Genomic DNA, 25,307 nt, shown 5'->3' with positions numbered 1-25,307 from the left:
CACTTTGCTCTGCACAGTGTGGTGCAGGGGAGGTGGTACAAAGCAATGGATTAGGGACGGGGGCTTTGTTTGCTGCTGGCCATTGCAATGGGACAGTCAAAGCACGTTTCTTATCAGCATCACGTTTCTGCATGCACCTGCTGTTTAAAGCAGTAGCGGTTTTTACATACAACATCAGCATTTTCCTGTCTTTTTTTCTCCACTTGTTTATGGGTTCACTACTCCCGTCAATGCTTGGTTTTGCATAGTGAAATTATACACGTGTCCTATACTAAAGCTGGGCAGAGCATTCCTGCACTGAGCATGGTGATGAAGTACTGTGACCTAACGTAGCTCTGCCATAATGCTGCTGAGCAGTTATATGCTTTCCTGTAATAACAAACTATATGGACGCTAATGCTAATACGCTCTGTCTCTGAAAATTACATATGGCACACACTTCAGTTATCATCCCAAGTGGTTATCATCTTCTATTATTATTATGCAGTTAACGGTCATTTACAGGGGGGAAAAAACTTTTCCCTTTCCTGAGTAGGAAGGTATGATAATTTGCCTGAAGCCTTCAATTAGCGTGCTGCAGATGCACACAGTCTATGATTTCAGTCCCAGGTAATTTCCTTCAGCCTCATGCCCCGCTACAGTCTCATGCACAATCTTGTCAGAACGCAATGATAAAAGGATTAATGCTTTCTCCTACAGCCTGCAGCTTTGAGGATGATCATAAAGGTCGCTCCCGGATCAGAAAACCTCCTTGGGCTTTCCCCCCCCCCCCTTGCTCACTGTGGCTGTTTTCTATGAGGCCAATTCATTCAAGTGGGTGCTCTGCAGGTTTGCATCAAACGGGCCCGCATTTTTCAACAGAGTATTTTCAACATGATACCATTTGGGTGAGAGCAGAAGTTTCTTAATCTCAGATGAGATGAAACAACCTCTCGGTATCTATTTTTCACTCGGCGCATAAAGATTCGGTAATATCAGTGAAGCATTTGGAGAATGTTTCTTTTGGCAAAGAATTCACGAGGCTCGATGACTTGTCTCGACGTAGGACTAAGGGAAGTTATTTCCACAGGGATGGAAAACTCCTATTTTTATCGAGCTGTTCTTCCAAACTTCCCATAATGAAACTTAGCTCTTTGAAGGCAAGGGCTCTTTTCCTGGTGACCCGTTGTACAGTGTGGAACCACCACCAGTGGTCATAGGTGTGGGTTGATGGTTGGACTTGATGGTCTTTCCAGCCTCAGTGATTCTATGAATCTGTTTGTAAATGTTTATTTCCAAACCTGGTTAAATTGCACATTTAACCGTGTAAAGGAAAAATAGCAGTGAGGGGAATTAATGCAGAGGGAAATGCTTTTAGACTTGCAGCTCCATTGTGGAAAGGAATGTAAACAGGATAATGTGAAAACCATGTCCTGTCCCCTCCCCCTGGTTCAAGTTACGGTGGGAAAGGCAGGATTGAAGTTTCTGGCAGATGTATGCCTGCTTTGCAAGGCAGAAATACGCCATAAATACCAAGTGCTGTCTGCTCTGGATCCTTCTAAACATACTGCTAGGTTTAATAACAAAAACCTTCTGGCAGATGATAAAAGAACAGAGTGAAAGCAAAGGCAGAGTGTTCCCCTGAGATGGCCATTTCATTGGCAGTGCTTTACCACAAAACTAGGCTTGTGATTTTCATATGTTGTGTCTGGATTCAGTGATATATGGCAGAATATCACATTGATTTGGACTGAGATCCTGTAGGTAACTTTATAGAGGTCTACTCCGGGTGAAGCTGTGAGCCATCATGCAGTCCTGAAGGAATGCAAGAGAGGGCAGGAAGGTGGGCAGATCTTCCTGGTGACCATATCCACAGAGAGATCTGCCATTTGAGTGGCTCTTCAGCAGGATTTGTACTGGGATTAGCTGCTCTGCAGCTCTGCAATGTTCTATTTCCTTTTAACATTTGGTGCCTGTAGAGAATGGACATTCATGTTGAGTGTAATTGTGATTACTCACATAGGGCCTTGCTGCTCTGGAAGGTGCCAGGTGTTGTGTCCTCTGTGCTTATGTTGTGTGTCAAGCACAAGACTCTTTCCTGTGCTTGATGACTTAAGATAAAATTAAGATGTGATGAGTATTAGAAGTAGAAGGATATAGTTCAGTGGGTGACTGTGAGAACTATGAGAAGGGATCTATCCAAGATTGTAAAGGACCTAATGTGGAGTCAGTGTGTATTGAGTGGGCATTTCCTAATAACAGTGCTAGAAAACAATGTAGGATTGAGATCAAGCATCCCTGAAACTTTGGGAATATCCTTGGCCACATCCCTGGGTGCTTCAGTCCTCTAATCTCTCCCTTTTCTAGCTTGTTTAATGAAGAAAATACTTGATGTGTGTTATGTGTGGTAGCAGGAGCCTCTTACTTAACTAAGAGAGAGCCTGATTTATCCCCATGTAAGTCTTGGCCCCTGCCTGGTGTTTGCTGTGTCACAAACCACCGTTTCTGTTTTGGGAGCTTGAGATGGTAGAAATTAGAGGATGGAAGTTCAAAGGTGAAGGAAATGAGAGGTTTCCATTGGACTAAAGGACCTGTTCTCCTGCCAAGGCAAGCTTGCTGCATCCTACCAACCCACAGATGAACTCCTGACAGCACTTAGAGATCTTTCCATGATGCCACATAATGAGCATCTGTAATAGGAATAAATACAGGCAGGGCTTGTGACCAGACTGCTGCTGCAGGGACTTTGGCTATAGAGCTACCACTGCTCTCCATGGCCACAGAGTCATGAGCAACTAGGACTTCATGTTTTAAGATCCTTGTTCTCTATCAGTAATGCCAATGTGCAAGAACCCTTTTAAGACTGCCTCATTGCCCAAAGCCAGCTGGTGCATGTTAAAAAAAGGAAAGGGAGGCCTGTTTGTCAGATTACAAAACTACAGCTTTATACAAGTTTTATATTTGCCTATATGTTAACTTTGGGTTTGCTCGTGTAATACCAAAGGAGCACACTGCCAGTTGATGTAGGAGCAATGGGGAAGGAACTGATGCTGCCTGGGTATTCATGAAGGCAATACCACTACAGAAAGCCTTTTATTTTTGATTGCTTTGTATTTGAAAGCACTTCTTCATTCTTCTTTCAAACCTACCTCTCCCTGGAGTCAGTCTTGCAAGAACCACCCTTTCTGGTTGCATTACAGTGGGTTTCAGCAGCACTCTAATAACTAATCAAGGCTGGAATCATAGCAGGTGGTTAAAAGGGCTCTGTTGGTCATCATTTTGAGCCCTGGCAGAAAGCCTGCCCTGGAAAATGTAATTACTGCCCTTAAGAATACCACCAACTCTGCCAAATATAGTAAAAGTGGATTACCATCCAAAGCCACAGCAGCTGGGATGTGTGGCAGTGGCACAGAGCAGCAGGATCTTTCCCTACGGCAATTCTTTCAGCTGGATTCCATTAACAGTGTGGGTTTCTTGGAGTGCTTTGTGGGACTGGGCTTGGAAGCGCTAACAGTGGCAGTTTGCTGGCAAGACTTGCATCAGGTGGGTGGTAACAAGTTGTAATCCTCTTAACCAGCTCAGGTCCGGTCATAACAGTTTGATTGTCTGAAAGTGGTTTCATCATCCGAGTGCTTACCTGAGCAGAAGTCACTAGGGATGAACTTCTTGCAGGAACTATGTGGTGGAAGCAGTCAGCAAAAGGAAACACCCCATGAATTCACAAGTAGAGCCATCTTGGAGCCAGGTAGGAGTCATGACTTCTGCTCAGAGACACTTGCAATGACTCAGTTAGGTGCAACCAACTGTTGTCTACCAAGAAGGATTGCCTGCAAAGAAGACACCCTAAAGGTAATTAAGGAGCTTCAGGTGATCTCAGTGATCTCTTCCAACCTTTATGATTCTATGATTAATTTAAAAAGAAAGAAAAACTGCACCTCCAGCTTCTTGAAAGCATGAAGACTTCACTAGAGTAACTTCCACAGGCCAAGGCTCTGTCCCACTGAGCACTTTGAACTGAGTCATTCTGGTGCATTACAAGGGATATTTCAGGTGCTTTTAATTCACCTCCCAGCTTAAAAGGTTGGCTGTAGGAAGAAATTGTTCCTCTTGTTGCCACTGTGCAGGACCTTCATCCAGAGGGCTTTGTTTTCATCTTTGTGCTGTGGTTGTGGATGCTTAATTAAGGGAGACAAGCCCACAGTGATAGCAGCAGCTGTTCTGTGCCCTTGGGAGAAAAGCAGTCATGAGGGACAGGGTCCTCTGTGTCACAAAGGAAGATATTTTAATGAAAGAGGCACAGGAGAACTTTGCAGTTCCTTGTGGCTTCTGACTTTATGAGAAGCCTCAACAAAATGTCTGTGTGCCCTGTAGTTTTGGGAACTGGAGAGAAGGATGTGCTGTGGCTGATAGAGTGCTGGGGATGAGGTGCTGAGCTATGCACTCCATCAGCAACACAGTACTCTGGCTCCAGCCACTGGGGTTTGTGCTCGTGGTACAACCGAGCTGCTAGGGACTGCCAGAAATTATGTTGAAAGTAATCTTAGACTGGGGGATTATCCTGCATGCAGCCAGCTCCCCATCCCCCATTACAGACTGGCATCTGGCATCTCTTATTCTTCACTGTGTGGGGTAATGGAGGTATCTGAAGGGGTTTTTCTCACCAGATCATCCCACTGCCTGCTCTGTGCTCTGTGGGAGCACTGCTGTTCCAGCATCCTCCTCCTATTTATTCCTGAGCATCTTTGTAAGATGCCTTCATGAGTCCATACTTGGCTTTGGGCTTCATTTCTTATGCTTCAGACACAGTGCATTAAACTTCCCAGTGATGTACCTGATTACAACAAATAGTACATCTTTCAGGCTTTCCAAACTCTTCTTGCTGAGAAGGGTGCATGAGGCCTGTTCAGCAGTAAGGTTGCTGTGCAGCAAGTGCCTCTGGAGCCAGGACTGTACATTGCACACTGCAGATGGGTCACCTGAAGGGGAAGAGATGGGTGACCCAAAGCCTGGTGAGGTCAGTGGAAGTATTCCCACAAACTTCAGCAAGGTTTAGGTCATTACAAAGAATGACTATTGTCAAGAGCAAATACTTTTTCTGCTGTTGTTTGCAATACAAGGAAGCAGAACAACAGAAGTTTTGTTTTTAATTTCCTTCCCTTCCTGGTGGCTCAACCATTGCTAGAATAGATTATATCTATTCCGTAGTGAAAAGCACGGCCTTTTCTTAAATGGTCAGTACTGATAAGTGTTATCAGCGCTGCATTCCCAGCAACTTGCTTTGCATTGTAGGTGATTCCCAGGCTGTTTCTTGCTGCAGGAATTTAAGGTTTGCCTGTGCATACCCAGTTGCCCATGCATATGGTCGTGCAGCATATCTGAGCAGGAGGAGTGGGGGATGTTGTAAATAAAAGCCTTTCCAACAGTGAGGTTTGCACAGAATAGGTCCAACAGAGAAGGAACAGAGCTGAACTTCCCTTCCTGACTGCATGGTTGTTTGTGAAAGCAGCAAACTTTTTCTATTGACACAGTGCATCAGTTAGTGATGTGATGTGCTGTTTCCTCATGTAAGGTATGTGGGATGGGAAGGGATACCCCAAAGACTGATGTTAAAATGGGAGGGAGGCAGTGTTGGCAGCCTCCTCCTCAAACCAACATGTTACATCAGTGAGGAACTCTATGTGCAGCTTTTAGAAAATAAATTAAAAAGTAAGGAGGTGTTGTGCCAACCTCCAGAATGACAGATGCCACAATTCTGACTTTCCAGGCTTAGGGATTTGCCCTCTGTGTGTGAATGGCTCATTGTATTCTCAGTCGTATGTTGTTGTTTTGTTCCTAATATATCCTAGTGCATAAGGAAGTAAGGAGGCTTTCATGTTATTCAAGTGATGGAGATAAAACATCCGAGAGCCACAGGAGCCCTTGTCCCCATTTAATGTGTCGTTCTCATAGGTGGGTTAGACAAATTGAAATGGGAATCACAGAACCATTAAGGTTGGAAAAGGCCACTAAGATCATGTAGCCCAACCTACCTCACCATGCCCACTGACCACATCCTTCAGTGCCATATCCCTGCTGTTCTTAAACACCTCTATGGATGGTGACTGCACCGCCTCCTGTTCTGTTGTGTGATGTATTTCTATGCCTCACCATTGGATCAAACCCATTAAGTGAGAAATCAGTCCTCAAATTCAGAGGATTACAGCCTTGTAGAGGGGGAGATGTGCCCTGGAAGCACATTTCCATTCTGATCTACTGTTGGCACAGTTCCTGTGAACTAACACAAGGAAGTCTGCCCTTCTGTAGCTGGAGCAGTACTGCAGATTTGGTGAAACAGGTGTTGGTGTTTAACGGCTGGAAGGAGATGAACACAGCTCCAAGGCATGTGACTGAAACCCTGCGAAGTGTACTTGGCATCTAAGCAGACTTCTCTTTCGGAATCTTATTTGGTGGCTGCTTCCCAAGGTAATTAGCACAGGGAAATTTGCTTGAAGTGCGGAAATCTCTTGTTCAAGCCCACAGCTACGGCTGGTGCGTTTGCACAGTACGTCTGATCTGTGGGATCCGGAGCTGGTGGGATGGATGGTGCATTGGGGTGTAGAGCAGGCTGTGGGTTTGCGTGCTGTAGTTAGACACACTCATACACCTGCTTTTCTAACTGAGCTGGCTTCTGCTGAAGACATGGTGACAGGAATGTTTCAGCTACAAGAAGGTGAGCCAGTAGGGTAGGTGGAACAAATGGCTTATCCTTGCGTTTCTGAGATGCTAAAGAGAGTTTAGCACTGTGGGTTTTTATGGCTCTGCGAGAACAGGACTGCTAAAATCCAGTAATACACCTGAGTGGATAGGGAATGTGTTTGTCTCTGGCAGAAGGGGGTGGAAAATGAACCCAACCCTCCTGTAATTGTATGTCCAAGCTAACTGTGAACTGGTTGCACATACCTATGAGCACCAGGCAGTGTTTGTGCCTTCAGAATTGGTGATTTCTAAATAACCACTATGAACATGTGCCTTTTGACAGAGGGTAATTGAGAGAGCACAGTATGGGGCAGGCATGTCTATTAAATCCCATGCAGCACATGCAGTTTTGTAAGTTCTGTCCAGAATAAGCTTGCATGGACCCAGGCAATTCTGCAGGTTGCTTGTGTGTACCCTGTATGTCAATATTAGGAGACAGGGTATCTTAATGATTGCAGCTTAGGTAGGAAAACACTGCTACGACAAAACACTGCGTACATAATCCTCCATGAGTGTTCACTGCTTTAGTTAAATATGCAGAGTCTGATGGAGATGGCTAGTGGATTAGTGTCTGCCATGTACCGTGCCAGGGATTGATTAGCATAAGCAAATTTCTTCTTTGGCTTCCCATCAGTGAGGAAGGAAATGTAGCAAACAATCCCTCTGCTGCCTGGGAGGGTGCCGGGATGCTCAGAAGTGGGGAATAGTGAGCTCCCAGTGCCAGCTGGTAGGGACCATAGCAATGCTAAGGCTTTGTAGTGGGAGTGTCCCTGTAGTTTTCTTTTCAGAGCTCCCAGAGTGACTATTTTGCTTTCTACTGTGCTATCAAATGCAAATCTGAGGTTTGGGGAGCTTTCGTCAGAGTGCAATTTGCTCCTTTGCAGCTGGGTAAACCAGTGACCCAAAGGCCAGGACAAATAGGGATCTAGGCTGGATTTTTGATGGTTTGCTCGGCTTCTCATTATTTCTGTGCTTATCAGAATGAAGGGCAGAAGCCAGCAAATGGGTGTATTTGGAGCTGCCAGAAATGCTCCAAGTCATTATGGAGCATTCAGGGCTGGCGCTGAGCTTGTGCTCCTATTGCAAAAGTCGAGGTGCCCTTTGTAATGTTCTGCAAATGTTGTGTGTGTGCCTCAGGATCCCACAGGGCTCTCAGCGGTTGGTAAAGCATTGATCCTTTCAAACATAGCCTTGATAGTGCTGGGGACGGGGATTTGCTGATAAAACAAATGTAACGCTTGGTAATAATTGAAAATGCAAGGGAGTTCACGGAGCAAAAGGCCTGTTTGTAGGAATGAGATTTCATTTCAAAGTCAGGAGGCATCTCCTTGGAGACATCCTGACTTCTGATGGGAATCAGTATTGAAGGGGACACCACTGGTAGGCTGGGGATAAACCGCCATGTAATGTACCTTCCATCCAGTGTCCTTTCCATCCTAGGAACCTCTTCAGTGATTGACACCTGGGTGCTATACACAGGCCAGAATAAATTGCTATGCTGAGAACTTCATAGAATCATAGAGGGGCTTAGGTTGGAAGGGACTTTAAAGCCCACCCAACTCCAGCCCCCTGCCATGGGCTGGTTGCCCCAACCAGCTTAGGCTGCCCAGCACCCACCCAACCTGCCTTTGGGCACCTCCAGGGATGGGGCATACACAACTTGCTGCTTACATCCATCCCCATTACAGGCATCACTGAGCAGCCCTGAAGTAGTGCCCACAACCGGGGGGGGGGGGGGGGGGCTACCAGTGTTGACATGGGGGCAAAACTAACAAACAGTTCATGTGCTCCTGTACAGATTGCAGTTACCCAACCTCCCCCTCTTGTTCTTATCTAATACCAATACATGGCTGGAACCACTTTGAACCCCATCAGAGCAGAGACTAAACATTAAAGTGAATTATCCAAAGTTGTTCCTCATTAATCAACAGCTGCAGGCACTCCGAAACATCTGCCAGGATTGTTTCGACATTCCCTTCGCTTCAGTGGCTGCACAGAAGCAGCAGAACAAATCAGAACACACCGTTGGTGCAGCACCACCTGGCCATGCAGGCAAGATAAGGAAGAGAGAGATGGCAGTGGGTGAGAGAATGATGTATTTTCAGGGTAAATGAGGAAAAGTGGCTCCTGGGAGGGGTGGGTTGCCTTCCTGTGGAGCTCTTGAGGGTTCAGGAGGATTCAGTGTTTGCAGCTTGTCCAGCTGCCCGCCATCCTCGGGGCTGCAGCATCCCTTTAAGCCCAGCACACGAGCTGTGTTTCAGTAATCCCTTCTCAGGGGCCTGCCCCGCAGGGGGAAATGTGGGACAAGCAGGGTTTTGAGATTATCTCTTGCTCTGCAAAAACTATTCCCTTGGTGCTTTAGAAAGAGCTGGCTCCTACAGCAGGCAGGAGGCAGCAGCATCTGGCTGAGGCCACCACCCGCAGCATGACATCTCCCTTGTCCTCGGTGACACCCTGTGGGGTCATGACAGCTCACGTGTGTGTTCTGCCCTCCTCTGTGCACCACGTATGTGCACTTTGTGGCTGTCACTGAACCATCTGGTCACTGTCACCCATAACAGAGATCACATTTCGCTGCCTGTTCCCCCACAGGGATGTAGTTACTTGATGCAATGGTGATACCATCTTTGGAGGGAGGTTCCCATGTCTTCCACATGGATCTTGTTTTGCCCACCCTCGCACCAACGTGATTTTTGAGTCAAATATTGCACTTGGAAATATGTATCCTGCTGTTGGACATTATTACGTTGTCTTTTACTAATTAAAGTGAGTGGCAGATAATGGTAATATTTCATATCCATACTAAAAAGGAATGAGAGAAAGGACAAGATGACAACCAACAAGGTGTTCTCACTTCATTATTACTCCACTTCCCACATCTCTACCACTGTGCACTAAATCCTGTTATAAAGCATCTGAGCTCCTTTATAAAGCAAAACGACACCCAGAATCCTGACTATTTGGCTTTGGGATATCATATAAGAAAATAAAATAAGCTGAGTAGAAGTGGACTCAATAAGAAACTGCATTCAAGACTGGGTTGGTTGGGGTCCTGGGCAGCCTGACCTAGTGGTTGGCAACCCTGTCCGTGACAGGGGGTTGGAACTAGGTGACCTGTAAGGTTCTCCTCCAACCTAAGCCATTCTGTGATCACCAAGGGACAGCTCTTTAATGCTGTAATATTGACATCATTTTTCCCTCTCTTGGTAACTTTTCCTTTGCACTTTGCATGACTGACTGAGCAGCTCTGTGCCACAATCACTCCACTGATAAAGTGGTACCTGCTGCTGTTCTCTCTCATTGCTCTAATGGAAAACTGCATTAGTAGTCCTGGGCCTTATTAGTGATAAAATGCCATCACAAAATGTCAGATCAGATACTCCCCTCTGTTCCTGTCCTTTCCCCAGCCCCTGGAAAATGTCTTTTAGTTGACAGGACAAAGTAGGATTTGGCAAATTGTTCCATTTGAAAAGATGGGAGAAAAATAATAAGGATTTCTCAGTCCAGCCTGAACAGAGCGGGGAAAGAGGGATAGAGCAGGAAAGCTGAAAATGATTACTGCCATAATGATTACTGCTGACTTCCTGCTGGTCTGTGTAGGGCTTGCTGCTTTGGGAACATGCCCCACTTCTGCTTGAAACACTGGGTGTAGGATGAAGCAAAGGCCCTTCTGAAGAGGGTCAGCCTGCCCTGCAGAGCAGGACGTGTTTGTTTGAAGAGTGGAATTAGAGCTGACAGTTCCAGCTTCATTTTCCTTTCCTTCTCTTGGGGAGGATGGGAGTTACCAAACACAAGGCTGTGAATGGTAGAAACTAATTTTAAGCTAAGAGTGAAAGGGAAGAGGCTGGAGTACCCTATATGGGTTGCCACATCTGTTGCTTTCAATGAGGAGTTTTGTGAGAGCCTGTGATGGAGCCAGGATTAGACCTTGGGTCTGTTTGCTCGTGGCATTGGTGCCCTTTTGCTTTATGGCATACACCTGTATCAAGTCAGGCTGATGTAAAAGTTACAAGGAAAGATGGAAAACAACCTAGCAAGGTGTGTTAAGCCATCCACCAGTCCAAACCTTGGTTTCTTTTAAGACCTGTTGAGTTTGTGGCATAAATTGTAATACACTCTTACTGCAACCAGAGGATTTTGTTGTAGTCTTAAAAGAGGGTAGCAAAAGGAGCACGAGGAAAATCTTTTCTTCTTGGTTCTAAGACGAAAATGTAGAATGATAATCCTGCTGTAAGATCTTAGATAGCAATTTCTGTGTTTGGTGTATGCTCTATCCCACATCGCCCTCTAGTGAGGATATTTCAGAGTGTATTAAGCACTGATGTGAAGGATGGTCTTTTTCTCTGTTCTTGATCTTACCCTTCCATAAGACACACTTTGGTTCTGTGTTTTTGCTTCTATGTGACACTGCTTCACCACCACCATCTGCAGAGATGTTCTCACAAGTATTACAGCTGGTCCCACTCATTCTGTCTGCTTAGTCCTGCAGCCCGCATCAGCACCAAACAGCAATGTCACTGTGCTCCCAGGTCTCCAGAGCTGATAAACACTTACAGAAAGCCATCCAGCAACAATTAGTAAGTTATAAAAAGAGAAAATGTTTATCTGCTGCCTTTGGAGAGCCTGTCATGCCTGCCTGATCCCATCTCTACAGTGCACACTCCATCCAACGTGCCCATGCATGCTTGACAGTAATTACACATAAATTCATAATTAATGTGCTGTTATTGAAGAAACACCTGATCTTTGCTTGCCAGACACTAATAGGCGTGTTGCATTTCTCTGCCAGATAATGTCTGTTAAAACAAAATTCTTTGACCCCGGTAACGGTGGGTGGCCTGAGGAGCCGGGCTGAGCTGATCCATCACCCAGCCCTTGGTTCAATGATAGGCTCTAATGCCACCTAGTGACCAAAAAAGTGTGGGCAAGGTTGCCAGCCAGTAAATCTGAATGCCCAGAACCCCATCCGACTTGGCCTTGAAGATCTCCAGGGCTGGAGCATCACTGCCTTGTAAAAATGAAGCTATTTTTTAACCACACCATCTTATTCTGCTTGGCTGAGCTGTGAGCAGCAGGTTTGGTTTGCACTGTGGTGGATTGGTGATCCCCTGGGAATGTTTTGTAGCTCTGATCGTTTCTCCAGCTTCCGAGAACTACATAGAGCTAAATTAAAGGCTTCCCATTAAGGAACTTGAGGGCTGAGTTAGCAGTATTTTTGTGCCTCATGCATGCACCAAGATGCTGGGCAGCACCCACAGGGAGGTTGGAGGGAGGCGTGGATTGTATCCTTGCTGGAGAGTTAAACTGATCTGATGTGAACAGGCTTCTTCATGGAACACCCCTGGAGCTGCTCTCCTCACTGCTCAACCCAAAGCAAACAAAGCAGGCTTCCCTCCACACTGCACACTGTGTTCAGAATTCCCCATGATTTCTTCAGAAATCCATTTACAAGGCCCCTTAGGGACTTTGTGTTGTTTTCCCATCCCACGCGAAGGTGCTAAATATGTTTCTGTTGTCTAATTTACAAATGCTGTGTGTTATCTCTACTGCTTCTTTCTCTGGATTATCCTTGTATCCCTTGCCTTTCTGCCCTGGATAATTGGGAGTTGGCAGTGTGCCTGTAGCCTTCCTGTTCCAGGACCAAAGTAGGAATGAGAATAAGTGCTTCTAAATATTGTATGGAAACAAGTAATTGGCTCTCAATAGCTCTGCAGGAGGAGAAAGCCTTCATGAGAGGTCTGAATGGCTGTATGTCTTGGGGAGTATTTGTTACGTGGCAGATATATGATGGGGAGAAGGGTTTCTCAGGTTTGAATGAATGCTCCTAGCTGTCCAAAGGGACGTTTTCCTCCTGTCTGTGATAATGCAGCATGTTGTGGGTTTGCTGATCCTAAATCCTGTGAATATCTGTATCTATGAGGAATTTAACTGGAGGTGGCAAAGGTAAAGGTTCCCCTGTGCGTACCTCATGCTTTCTAATAAGACATCCAACCGACACACAGTGTAAATCCCTGCAGTCTTTCCAGCTCAGTAGAAATCCTTCAGCATTATCACAGCCTCATCTATTCTTTTTCCTGAAAGTCTATAGGAAAGCGAAAAGCATTTTGGGAGCCTTTTGTCTGAAGCATTTGACACAAAGACATAGCTATGTCTGTTGGTACCAGTAAGACCACGCCATCTTGCAGAAGACCAGAACAATGTGAGCCCAGTACTGATTTTCTTATTTCTCTTGCAGGGATCCTGTTTACGATGCTGGTATTTGGACCAGCCTGTGGATTTATCTTGGGCTCCTTCTGTACCAAAATCTATGTGGATGCTGTCTTCATTGACACAAGTAAGGAAAACTGGATTTTCTTTCAAATGGAATGTTTTAATGTATCAGCATGTCAAAAACATTGATGCTTGCAAATATGAGCTGCTTCTCATTTCTTCTTGAAAGCCCCTTGCATGCATAGGTATCGCTTTTAGAGGCTTCTTGGGTTCTTTTTTGACCGAGATTTCCAACTTTTCAACTCTGTCCCCATAAACAACAGGTTCGTAGTGGCTGAAATTTCTTCCTTTCTACTGTGAGATGAGTTATCAGCTCTTAGAGGACACCTGAAAACATCATTGTGTCCAAGCACTGGGTAGCATGGATGTAGTAGTGCTAGGGCAGCTGTGTCCAGAGCATGGGAGGAAATCTATAGAGCTGCCATCTCCAGGACCTGGGGGTAGCAGCCAGGCTTTCTGATGGAAGCACACCTATACCATGCCCAGTGCCACCTGCAGATGACCCTGTGGACAGGTCAGTCCCACAGAATTTTAGTTTTATGCCAAAATTAATTCGAATTATTGCTCACCTTGACTTCACGTTGGGTTAAATCAAGTTGTTTGCAAGTTTTCTTACTGTTCTTTAAGAAAAAGAACCAGCAAATTCTCTAATAGCTACCTGCACTGTATCTCTTTGCCATTAGAGGGCAATGTATAACAGGCTTTTCTCCACTGCTCCCTGAGCCCTGTGGGCTGCAAACCTGATGCTTCCCGTTGTCACCTTTGAGGGTGTGCTCCAGTTTTGTGATGTCGCTAATACATCTTCACAGGATGCAGTTGGATGCAGTTCATCCTTGCAGGGATCAGAACCCTCTTCTTAGTCTTGTTAGTGTATGGCAGCTAGAGAAATCTAATATCACACGTGCAGGAAAGAAGCCTCTTTTTTTTGATAGCCAAGACTTTTAGATGTGGTTTTGTCAAGCACCACGTGGCCTGTTTTCATTCCTTGTAAAGGTATAATATCAGGAACCTGATTTATTCTTGTGCACTTTCTGGGCTCCTCCCAGGCAGGATGCTGGCATAGGTGGAAAGTCAGTGAAATCTGACTGTTCTTACGTAAGATCATTGCCTTGTGTTTAGAGCTCAAAGACACCCGGATAAATAAGGAGCCATGGAGGAGAGTGATGTGGCGTGGAGGAGCTGTGGCTCAGTAGGTTGTAGATAGGGGACAGTACAGCTGTGTGTCCAACTGGCTTTGGCCATGGTCCATCATCATCATGCAGAGGTTGGGGCATGTGTGGCCTCAGCTTATTTTTGAATGGAAAAGGGATTCTACATTACAGCTGGAGACCAAACCCCAGAATGTGAGTCTGTCCTGCTCCCTGTTTTGGACCAAAGGTGTTGGGATGCCAGTACAGGAAGGGGGTGTGTGGAAGTCCTTTGTTTACATGGCTTTTCTTGTAGCTGTGTTCCCAGGGGCCTGAAAAGATGTTCTTTCAGGCAGGAGGAAATAACAGCAGAAAAATTCAATCCCTCCAAAAGACTATTTTTCAAACTTTATATATATTTGAGTGCTGCACGTTATTTCCCCTAAGGAAAAAAAGAGTTTCCTTCTGTCTCTGCTCGAGAGACAACTTGATTGCCTCACTTGAGACAGATATGTCAGTAGCCATGCCCAGACAGACACAGTGAACAGAGCAGCTTGTTATTGCAGCCACATGGAGCCCATTCTCCCAGTAAGCCAAGTCCCAGCACTGGGCACCTTCCTCCAGTGCTTAGTGGCCATGGCAGTGGGGTTGCTGTTGGGAATTCAGCATCTGCTCTCCTATTGCTTGCTTTTTTTCTCATAAATTGACATTGGTGCTCTCTCTTTTCCTTATCTCTGCTGAATGGCAGCCAACATATACCTTTGCCTTTTACTCTGCTTTTCTTCCTTTTCTGATGCTATCTCTACATTTCCAGGCCCATTTGCTACAGTGAATGAGTCTCTCTTCTGATATTTTTTACATCTTGTAAATATTTCCCAATATTGAGGAGCTTCCATGTAAATCACAGCTGCTCATAATGCCCAAAAGTCCAAAAGGACTCAGGTCAGTGAATTCAAAGCAAAGTGCTGAGCTAGATGAGGCAGGATAGAGATGCAGCATCCTTGCCTGTGCCGCTTCTATTCCATGCAGGTCTTTGCATGTCAGCTATACATGTTTACTTTTCTTTTGGGCACTTCCCAGTCTTCATGCAGCCTCAGGTCGTAGGTGAGCACAGGTTTCACATCACGGAGCCCATGTCAGTATGCACTGTGTTGCTGTGTGCATCTCTTGTATACATCAGCTGTCTCCATAATCAGTCAGCAGCTTTCAGGGAGGGCACTGAGGTTTTTTCACCTATTTAACCCTCTGGGCCAATGAGACCCAAAACCTTAGTGCCAGCAAAGGGGACACTTGATACACGGCAGCATCCTAGAGTTGGCAGAGCCAAATACACTGCAGAGAGGCTCTGACTATGGGGTTTTGCAGAAACTGGAGGTGCCACCAAGATAGACAAGGTGATGGGCTGCTTGTCCTAAAGACCTCTTGCCTAGGGAGATCTGTGTGTGGTGGTAGCTCACATGGGATGGGTGTAGGATGCTCTGTGGGGCCAACAGACCCCCTGCCTGTAGGATCCATTGAATTCCATCCACCCAACTAAACTACTAACTTATGTTTGCCCTTGCAGGTAAGCTGGACATCACCCCAGACGACCCTCGCTGGATCGGTGCATGGTGGGGAGGCTTCCTCCTCTGTGGTGCCTTACTCTTCTTCTCGTCCCTGCCCATGTTTGGCTTCCCACAGTCCTTGCCCCCAAGGCCAGAGCACGCTGGGGAGAGCGAGCAGGCCATGCTTCCCGACAGGGACTACGAGAGGCCCAAGCCGAGCAACGGGGTCCTGCGGCACGCACTGGATGCAGAGAGCAGCACAACCTGCTTCCAGCAGCTACGAGGTGATGCACTGGCTCTGCTCACATTTTCTATGAGAGGCAGAACAGCTGGTTGGATTTATAATTGGGCTCTGATTTGGGCTATCTACCTTTACCGAGGAAAAAAAACACGAGCCTCGTATACTGAGATGTCAGTCCCTAGCTTCTAATTATCTCTGGTATTGTCCTCATTTTAAAGACAGACTTTGTTCCACTTGAAAGATTTTTCTTAAAATACAAAGCTACAGAAATCCGTGATAGTCCTGTAGAGTTGATAAAAACAAAGGGGAACACAGTCGCCGCAGCAGGCTGCAGTCCTGCTTCCCTCTGCCTCTTATAACAGAGAGCCAGCAAAGGCAGACAGAAGAGATGGGGAACTCCCAGCACTGGGGCAGCAGCAGGGCCAGTGCAGCCCCAGAAACAACACAGCCTTTGAGGATGGGGAAGAGGGAGATACCAGCCCAGAATAGATAAAAAGCAGCAAGGCAGAAAATGGCTTGTAGGAGACAAGAATAAAAAGCCCCATATCATGTCCTTTAGTGATGTCAATGAAGCTGGTTCTAATTAAGGTCAGGTAAAGATCCTGCATTGTGCAGGAGTGTGGGCACATATCCTTGTTCAATATGCTGCAAGAGAAAATCCTTCATTTTAGAGGATGAAGAAGTACCAGTTTCTGTAGCACTGGTGGCTTCTTCCCACTCTCTGTCACTGTGGCAGAGCAGGTTTTATTATTGTCTATCACATTGTGATAACTGGGGACAAAATCACTTATTCCCTGTGCAGCTGCCGTAATTGGGAGTTGAATGAGGTGGATGTGGAAAAGAAAAAGAGGCTTTGGGGAAAAAAAAAAAAGTATTTGCTCAGATATATAAAAAAAAAATGCCTTGAATAGTTGATGCAGTTGTTCATTAAGGGAAGGTCAAAGATGTGAAATATTGACTTGATGAGAAAATTCAAACGGAAGGTAAAAAGATAGATGGTTTGAAACTGTGTCAGTGGAACGATTGGTTTTATCTTCCTGTCCTCGCTGTAAGGATTTTCTCAGCTTTGGGGAATGGGCATTTTCCATGGTACATCCATCTGGGTGATTCCGTGGCTTTTTGTTGTGGACTCATTGGAGCATCTGTTTCTGGCTGTTACATTTTGGCATGGGTTAGAAATTTTTGCAGGTTTTTAAGCAGAGGAATGAAAGAATGTGAGATGTCCTTGGTGCATGGAAGGGTGGTGGTTCTGCCTGGGGATGATGCAGAGCAAGCTGACTTGCGCAGAGAGAGGCCACAGAGGTGGGTGCCACAGCAGCTACTGCTCATTAAAGTACGGAAATTAAAATCCACATCCATATGCTTCAAAGTGTTGGTTACATCAGGAGGCACCACAGTCTTCCACGTTACTCTTGTCACTGATGGTAAAGCCCATTTGGATCAGTGAGTTCCAGAAGTCTCTTTGTAGTTGGACTTTGAAGTAAATTTACATCATATCAAATAAGACAGGGAATGACCTTTTTAGTTATGCCTTTGAGGCTGTCACAACCGACATGGTGTTGGTAGCTGGCATCTTCTTTCAAGTCCATTGGCACTGTTGTCTGAGTCAGAACATGGCCAGGAGTCGCAAGAGCCCTCTAGGAGATGAGCAGACGTGGATGACAAGGCAGGACTAACCTCACCCATCTCTGATGCGAAGTGCTGAAGGTGGAGGTTTCAGTCTTGCTGTGTATAAATGTATATTATTTTGCCACCAGCTGAAAAATATATATGCATCCCACTGTGACAGGGGCTCATATCCTTGATCCATTTGCTGATTGAGTAAAGTTTCCTCTGCGGAAAGTCAGACCTGTTTATTGTTTTTCCTAGGATGAAAAGGAGTGATAATTACATACAGAGGCTAAAAATATGTATGTACACACATAGTCATATCTCCTGGCCTGTTGTGGGCTTGTAATTTGTGTGTGTTTGAGAAGCTGAAGAACAGAAGATGTACATGGGGTTGTGGGTGGAAGCATTCATCAGGGTTTGTGCGGTCAGTAACTCCAACATCTGTTCTGTAAGTGTTGTCTTCAGCTCCATCCTGGGCAGGTGCGTGCTGGGCATCAGTCCATGCCTGCATGGAGGTGTGTGGTTGTCCATCTCTTGTGCATTGTATGGAAAGGAGAGTTTATTCTCTGGGCTTTGTGTGAATGGGCTGTAGCAACAGTGCATCCTTGGAGGCTGAACCGAAACTCATTTTTGGCTATTATGTGGTTCTGATGTGGTTTTTTTTCAAGCCTTGCAGAAACTGCTGCAAGTGAGTGGCTGTGGCAGGAGGGAAGTAGGGCAGTGTCACCTGGGGATGCGCTCCCAGCTGGGACATGACTGTCAGCTGGTGTCAGGGCATGTGTGATGTATGGGAAGATGCTTGAGACACCCCAAGGTTTGCTTAGAGACAGTGAGATGGAGGGCTGGGTGAGATCCCTTGGATTTAGCATGGAGAAAACTGTGACTAATATGAAAGCAACCATCTTCTCCTTCTTCATGAGGAAGGAGCAGGTTGTCTTCCATAAAGCCTGGGGAAGGTGCTGGGAGGTGCTTATCTCCAAATGAGTGAATGAGCGCTGCACCATTTTAGGTGATTACTATTCCAGTTAAGCAACACAAGTCCATTTGGGAGCACAGGGGAGTGAAGGATTAATAGCAGGGAGAGGATAGATAAATGCTGCCACTGATCTTTACTCATATGGCAGCCTGGCAGGGTTGTTCCAGCCCAGCACTCAAAGTCTGTGAAATCAGTCCCTGCTGCCCTGAGGGCACAGATTTCCTTTCATACCTCTGTGCTGCCCCGGGGACCTCTGTGCTGTTGGGGCCGGAGATGACGCTTGGCTCTGGCAGGGCACCTGTGCCCTCTGTTCATGTGTCTGCCCAGCATCTGCCCTTTGCCTGACGCTAACACGCCGCCTCTAACACACCACCTGCTCCAGGACGTGCTTGGAAATACACTGTCAGAATGAGTTTTTTTTTATAGGAGAATATCCATCTCTTTGAATTTGAATGGTCAATTCTGCTGATGTTCGCTCTCAAACGGCTTCCTTGGCTTTTCCTTTAACCCTTCTGAGATATTCTGCTCTAAATGCATTTTGTTTTCGAATTGTTTAAGCTAGAAAATCATTGCATCTGTCTTGAGAGATGAAAAAATGTAAAAGGATTGAAATTGATATGGAATCCTTCAGCTTTGGAGAGAGAAATTCATTCACAAGGAATTAAAGGAAAACCTACAGTGGAATTAAATGAATCTCGAAACTACAAATTCCCTTGATTTGGAAACATTTTGATTTCCACCCAGCTTCATTTCCAAGAGTGTAGGAGGGCTGAGATGTACAGCTGACAGCTGTCTTGTCTTCTGTTCAGATCCTTCTTGCTCTGTGCACCAATCTGCTGACTACCCAGAGGGAGGGAGAGCTGTTCTGCATCCTGAGTTTCTCTCCCCAAAAGTGCCCTCTGGTAGTGCTGGGCCAGAAGCTCCCAGCTGTGTGGGAGTCCCAAGCCATGGAAAGCATGTATTCCTCAGGGAGAGCTCATAGGATTGCATGAGATTAGCAGCTAACACAATTAGTTCTAAATGCACGGCTTTAACGAATCTGAGAACATCACAGGTGCTTCAAGTCCTGTCTCTCAAGGAGCCTGTTTGACACAAGTGTCATCCTCTTCCTTCATACCATCTGTGATATTAATTTTGTCCAAACATCATGGACTTTGATATATTAAACTCACCTGGGTTACCTCTAGTGCCCCTTGCCTTATTCCATCTTCTCTTTTATAGGGGCTGCCTTTTTCCAGCAGGTATTTCCTTCTTGCTGCCTGCACTGTTTTCTTTATCCCATATTCCTCAAGCAAGGTGCAGATCTTGCCTTTTGTTTCCTCATCAAATCTGACACATGCTGCCTTCATTGCTGTTAGAAAGGAGTATTTTGGATCACTGCTAAATTTCGCCTTCCCCTCATCGCAGTGTCCTAGGTGGACTGGGCTCTAAACCTCCTACTAATTTATTACTTCGCTTTCTGTGTTCCTCATCTTTACTGCAAATTGAAAACATGTCTCTGTAGGGTGCTCCAACCGGAAAAAGGGGCCTTGGTGATTGTAATGCTCCAAACAATTCATTTCAAGCACCAACGTGATGATTATAGTTTGTCGTTTCTGGAGAGTAGTTAAACCTCATGTAATGAGGTTGCCAATTATTCCCTGTACTCCCCGATGTTTAGTGACAAATCAAAGCTACTTGGTGTACAGAAATGCATTTGCTTGTTGAGCCCGTAGTCTTTCACCCTCAGCAGGAGAGGATGCTTCAGGCCTCTACAGCCAACATTTGGGCCTTGGTGTTGCTTAGGGTGTTACAAGGTGGGAATTGGAGAGATCAGCAGGGGTGGTAGAGAGCTGTGGGACATCTTCCTCGATCCCTTCCAACCTGAACGATCCTATGACCAAATGCTGTAAGAGGGAAGTTTGAAGTGATGAGCATAAATGCTTCAGTGGAGAAAAGAGGGTGAGATTCTACTTCTTGGTGTATCTTGCAATGGGAATCACTTTTGTATAGCATGTTGGGTACATTGGGATGAGGACGTTATGAGCTGGTCCTTCTGACTATAGAATCTAGAATCGAGGGCCATCTAGTCTAACTGTCATCTCTCCCCACTGTGCCCAATGACCACGTCCCTCAGTGCTACATCCACATAGTTCTTGAGCACCTCCAGGGATGACTCCACCACCTCTCTGGGCAGCTGTGCCACAGCCCTACCACTCTTTATGAGAAGAAATTTCTCCTAATATCCAACTGCAGAGAGCAAGTCGTTCTGTGCCTTGTCTTGATACAGCTTGCGTATTTTCCAAGAGGCATCTTGAGACTATTTTAAATCTTAAAGTCCTTTCTCTTTTCCCATGCGGTGTGTGGACTTAAACATCAGATTTATAACAACATCTTGGAGCTGCAAAGCAGGCAGCTAACCTTTTGGGCTAGAGCACACGTCCAAGTTCTGATTGAGTCAGCAAGGCTCAGGGTAACATTCATCATGACTTTAGCTGGGATTGGCTCCAGGGGAGAAGCTGGGGCTTTCATGACCACCTTCAGACATTTTCCATTCCCTCTTCACACCAGGCTCCATATGCCAGGCAGCTGAAAGCACATCACTTCAGTCTATTGAGAGAATTTTAAACTTCACTGCTGACTTTTAATCTTGTTCCCAGAGGTATTTCACCCCAAGAACTGAGACAGATAAGGCAGCAGCAGGTGTCAAATGAATCATCGTAACGGGTGGCAGTAGCAAGATGAAAGGATATTCATTTCTTTGGGGAGCCTCTTGTCATTTTCCTTAGAAAATAAAAGGAATGAGCTGGCCCGTGCTGAGATGTGATGGAAGCTGCCAGGCGTTGCCTACGTTGCGTTTGCACTCTTTGTATTGGGTTTTGTATCACACCCTCCACTGGGAACGGAGCCCTGTTGCATTATAGGTTGTCCAGACATGCAGTAAGGATGGACTTCATAATATGCAGTGATTTGATACCAGCCTTGCCACTTTCAGCCATGAAAGTCCACCATCTTGAACTCCCTCTTGCAAAAGTCAGGCTGTCACTGTTATTATTTGGTGGATAAAGTTACAAATACACCTCTGTGTCTTTACATTTGAATTGGCACAGAGCAGCATCTCAAGGAATCCATTAATCTTATACAAATTGAACTCTAGAGGCAACAAAAGGCAGTAATGCCTTAAATATGGCTTTCCAATCTCAGCTCTGCCAACTCCACCTTCACTCTTTCTTTTTCCCCCTTCTTTTCCTGGCAAGATGGGAAGGTCTGTAGGTGGCCACCAAAGAACTGAAGGAGGCAGCAGGTGGTTCCTGAGATGTGTCCATGTCTGAATCACCGTGGCTTCCCCCTCTCTGTCTCTTTTTATTTTTATAGTCCCGTTCTACTAAAAAATCCTATGCCTCCCGCACCTTCATTATGTTCAGCAAATCCTCAGGAAGCAAGAATTTTATACAGCACAAAGAAAAACATTTATGCTATAAAGGGACTAGAAACTGCGGAGTGGCCCCTTCCAAAAAGGTTAGATCAAACCTAATTATAACCTTATTTTTCCCCCAAAGAAAGAACCGTGGGGACCCAAGCAGAGCCTTGACAAAGAGCCATGCATTTGCTTGCTGAGGCCAATGCAATTAGATTTTGCACCAAAAAAAAAAAGAGCCCTAAGGGAAAACAGAAGCCACACCAGAGAAATCTGTCATCTGCCAGACCCTGGTATGCCAGAGGGGGGTGGGAAATGGATTTTCAAAATGCAAATAGGGGCCCATTGAGGCTTCACTCCACTTCAGCAGGGTAATTTTCAAACTTAATGATTTTCACATTTAATTCAGGAAGAAATTAGTCATCAGGTATTGAGACAAAGCAAGGCTTTCTCCTGTACTGGGATGTTTTCCTCTTCAAGCTGTGTTATCTCTGCCATAATTAAAATGTTCGCTGAAGTAGAAAATGTGCTATCTGATTCATTAGCCAGATTTCCCTTTGTAAGGTAACTTGTGTTTGCTTATCGGAAATAGAGACGGGCTTGGAGAAGCGGACTCTGGACACTAATGATTTGGGAGGGAGGAGCAAGGGATCAGGAAACTAAAGCAGGTGTGTGTTACACAGTAAAGGGCTCAGCGTGTCCCCTGCTACCCATGCAGCCACCGTGGCTGGTCCATGCAGGTGTTGCTGATCTACTCAAGGTCAGGCATATGGGAGCATGCAGGCTAATGTGCCTGATGTCCCTTAACCCACGAGCAGCCATGCCAGCAAGCTAAAAAGGAGAATTTCAGCTTGCACCCAAACGTGCTGCAAAACGCCCCTAGGCAAGCAAGGCCAAGAGAAGTAAAATGGGAGAAGTAAAAAATGAAGCAAATTTGGATGGAAGGAAGAAGAAGGGCCAAATGTGAGCTTGGATTGCTTGTGTCTGGAAGCTTGAAATAATGCTCATCAACTGGCTCAGTGTTGTTCATGGGTATTAGGGAGAGGAGAAGGGAAAGAAGGCTGGGTTTTGCTGGATGTCTCTGTGGAGGAAACAAATTGGTGAGCATTGATCCTTCAGAATTTCAACATAAGCTGTAACATTTAAGAAGAATGACAGGTGACTTCTTTTGCACCTCTTGGTATCTGGCTTTTTAGATGGTACTTCATTCTGGTGTTGCCACTTTTCAATCAGCTTGTCTGTGCATAATGCAAATGTAGTTTTAGTACCATGTGTTTCTTCTATGGAGAGCACCTTGAGCAGAGCCTACACAGTAACACATTTCCCTTCTCCCTTTCTTCTAGTGATCCCCAAAGTAACAAAGCACTTGCTTTCCAATCCTGTCTTCACCTGCATCATCCTGGCAGCCTGCATGGAGATAGCTGTGGTGGCAGGCTTTGCTGCCTTCCTGGGGAAGTACTTGGAGCAGCAGTTCAACCTCACCACCTCATCTGCCAACCAGCTGCTGGGTGAGTAACCATGGCACTGCCTAGACTCCAGCATCCAGAGGCATTGAAAAGTGCTCAGCATGTCTGCTAGCTGCAGCCAAGCTCTTTGATAAGGCTGCCCAAAAGGAAGCTTGCCCAGCACCCAGAAGCATGATGGCCCTGCAGCATCCAGAAATGCAATAGCTTTGATGTACAGCAGAAACCTCAACCCACTTGGGCCATTTGGTTGCCTAAGAACACAACTGCTTGTCAAGCTACAGGGCTGCCCATCTAACTACTTCTTTCCTGATTCAGGTATCCCAGATTTCTCCAGCCTGTGTCCATTTAGTTTAGGAAGCCAAGTTTCTCCTGCTGGTCCCTCCTTTTCCCTTTTATTGGGGGTGACAGGACTGCAGTCAGCAGCTTGAATAGCCAAGCTCATACACTTTGTTTGTCTCTCAAATTCCCCTTCTCTTTGAGCACACTGTACTGCTGCTGTTTTCCAGGTACTCTGTATTCCTCTACGTTCATTTGTCCTCTGTCAGGATACTGATGCATATGCAGGATCTTCATTTATTTTTTCCTGCTGCTCATTTCCAATCAGTCTAGTGATTTGTTTATGGCATCCGTTCTCTCAACAGCACTCGTTTAAAATATCTGCAACTTGGTTTTGGGTTATCTGTAAATACAGATCACCAGATGGGCATCTGGCAGTGACCTCTCAAAAACTGGGACATCATGAAATACATGGATCTTAATATCAAACTAAAACACTTGCAAGCTGCTCTGTTGACAGTCACTTATTTTCCCATTGAATTTTGATATCTTTTGGTTTTGGCCCAGTTTTCCAAAAGAAACAATCCTTTGCTGTCAACGTTGTCTTCACCAGTGACACAGAGGTCTGAAATATGTTGGATTCTTTTGTCCTTCCTGAAAATTAAAGGCTTGGCAAAGGAAAGCAACTTCACTGTTGACCCAGTGGTGGAAGGAAAACCACTGCAGTGTTTGATGGAGGATGCCTGGCCAACCAGCATGTGTACAGCTGGCTGGACTGCAGAGTGGGAATTGCCTTGAGCCAGAGCACGTCCTGCATCTGACCCAGCAGGGGGAAGGGAGACTTTGATACTTCCCACTGTCCTCACAACAACTTGTTTAATTTAAGCAGAATTGCTGCCAGATTTCCCAGGTGGCGTTTGTAGGAGTCCATAAATGCCAGGATTTGGATGCGCTTCTGTGCTCAGCTTGGGTAGGTAAGGTTTGGAGCGTAACTGGCAGCAAAGGGATTAAATTGAACCCAGACAAGTTTAGTGTGATAATGCTTTTCTGTGCCTGAAAAGTGAGTCACTTCTGGCAGTGATTTTGCATCTTATGGTTTAAGAAGATTCTATAAGGGAGGTTTAATATTTCCTAATGCAGCTATTGCCTAATCTCTGAAAATCAGAGTACTTTGAAGTGTACCAAACTGGGTTCACCCAAAGTCACTAGACACCTCAGAATGTACTTGACTTTTCTAGCTGACAGTTGTCACAGAAAGCAATAGAGATGCTGCTGTTTGGGTTAGGATGGGCCAATCTCAGCAATTTTGCCATCCCCTTACAGTATAGATGAAAACTGCAAGAAGATTCTGGTTCTTCTATGCAAGGCAGAGTATTTATTTGCATGCATTCCTCTCTGCTGGGCAGCCTCGGTTGTACCCTAACATGAGTCTGGAGTGAGCAGCATAGATTTAATTGTGCAGTGCCTGAGACATGGACAGCAGAGCACAGGTCGGTGAGTTGTTCTGCCAGTACAGACAGGGTCTAACTCTGCCAGGTATCACAGCCTCTGTGGTTTGGGATTTGTTGGTTTAACAGGAAGAATATTCCAGGGACTAATAAGTACCAGCTTGATGCTGCTCCAGTAGTGGATGGTTAGAATGTTTCACCTTGTGATAGTGTTGTTTACTGGGTATTACCTGCACT

At 45.6% G+C, this 25,307-nt stretch overlaps 1 protein-coding gene across 1 annotated transcript in view; it reads left to right on the top strand.

Moving 5' to 3' along the window:
* The window catches only part of SLCO3A1 (solute carrier organic anion transporter family member 3A1), a 99,320-nt gene that overhangs the window by 59,972 nt on the left and 14,041 nt on the right, over positions 1-25,307 (top strand). The window contains exons 3-5 of the mRNA XM_015873136.3: positions 12,950-13,048; positions 15,676-15,939; positions 23,224-23,388. Of these exons, the coding sequence (XP_015728622.1) occupies positions 12,950-13,048; positions 15,676-15,939; positions 23,224-23,388 (528 nt within the window). The remainder of the gene's footprint in view (positions 1-12,949; positions 13,049-15,675; positions 15,940-23,223; positions 23,389-25,307) is intronic.

The sequence above is a fragment of the Coturnix japonica genome, chromosome 14 (assembly GCF_054131305.1).
Source record: "Coturnix japonica strain WE chromosome 14, WE-NBRP24, whole genome shotgun sequence".
NCBI classification, from domain to species: Eukaryota; Metazoa; Chordata; class Aves; order Galliformes; family Phasianidae; genus Coturnix; species Coturnix japonica.
The sequence above is the reverse complement of the archived record's forward strand: the minus strand, read 5'-3'. Positions and strand labels throughout refer to the sequence as shown.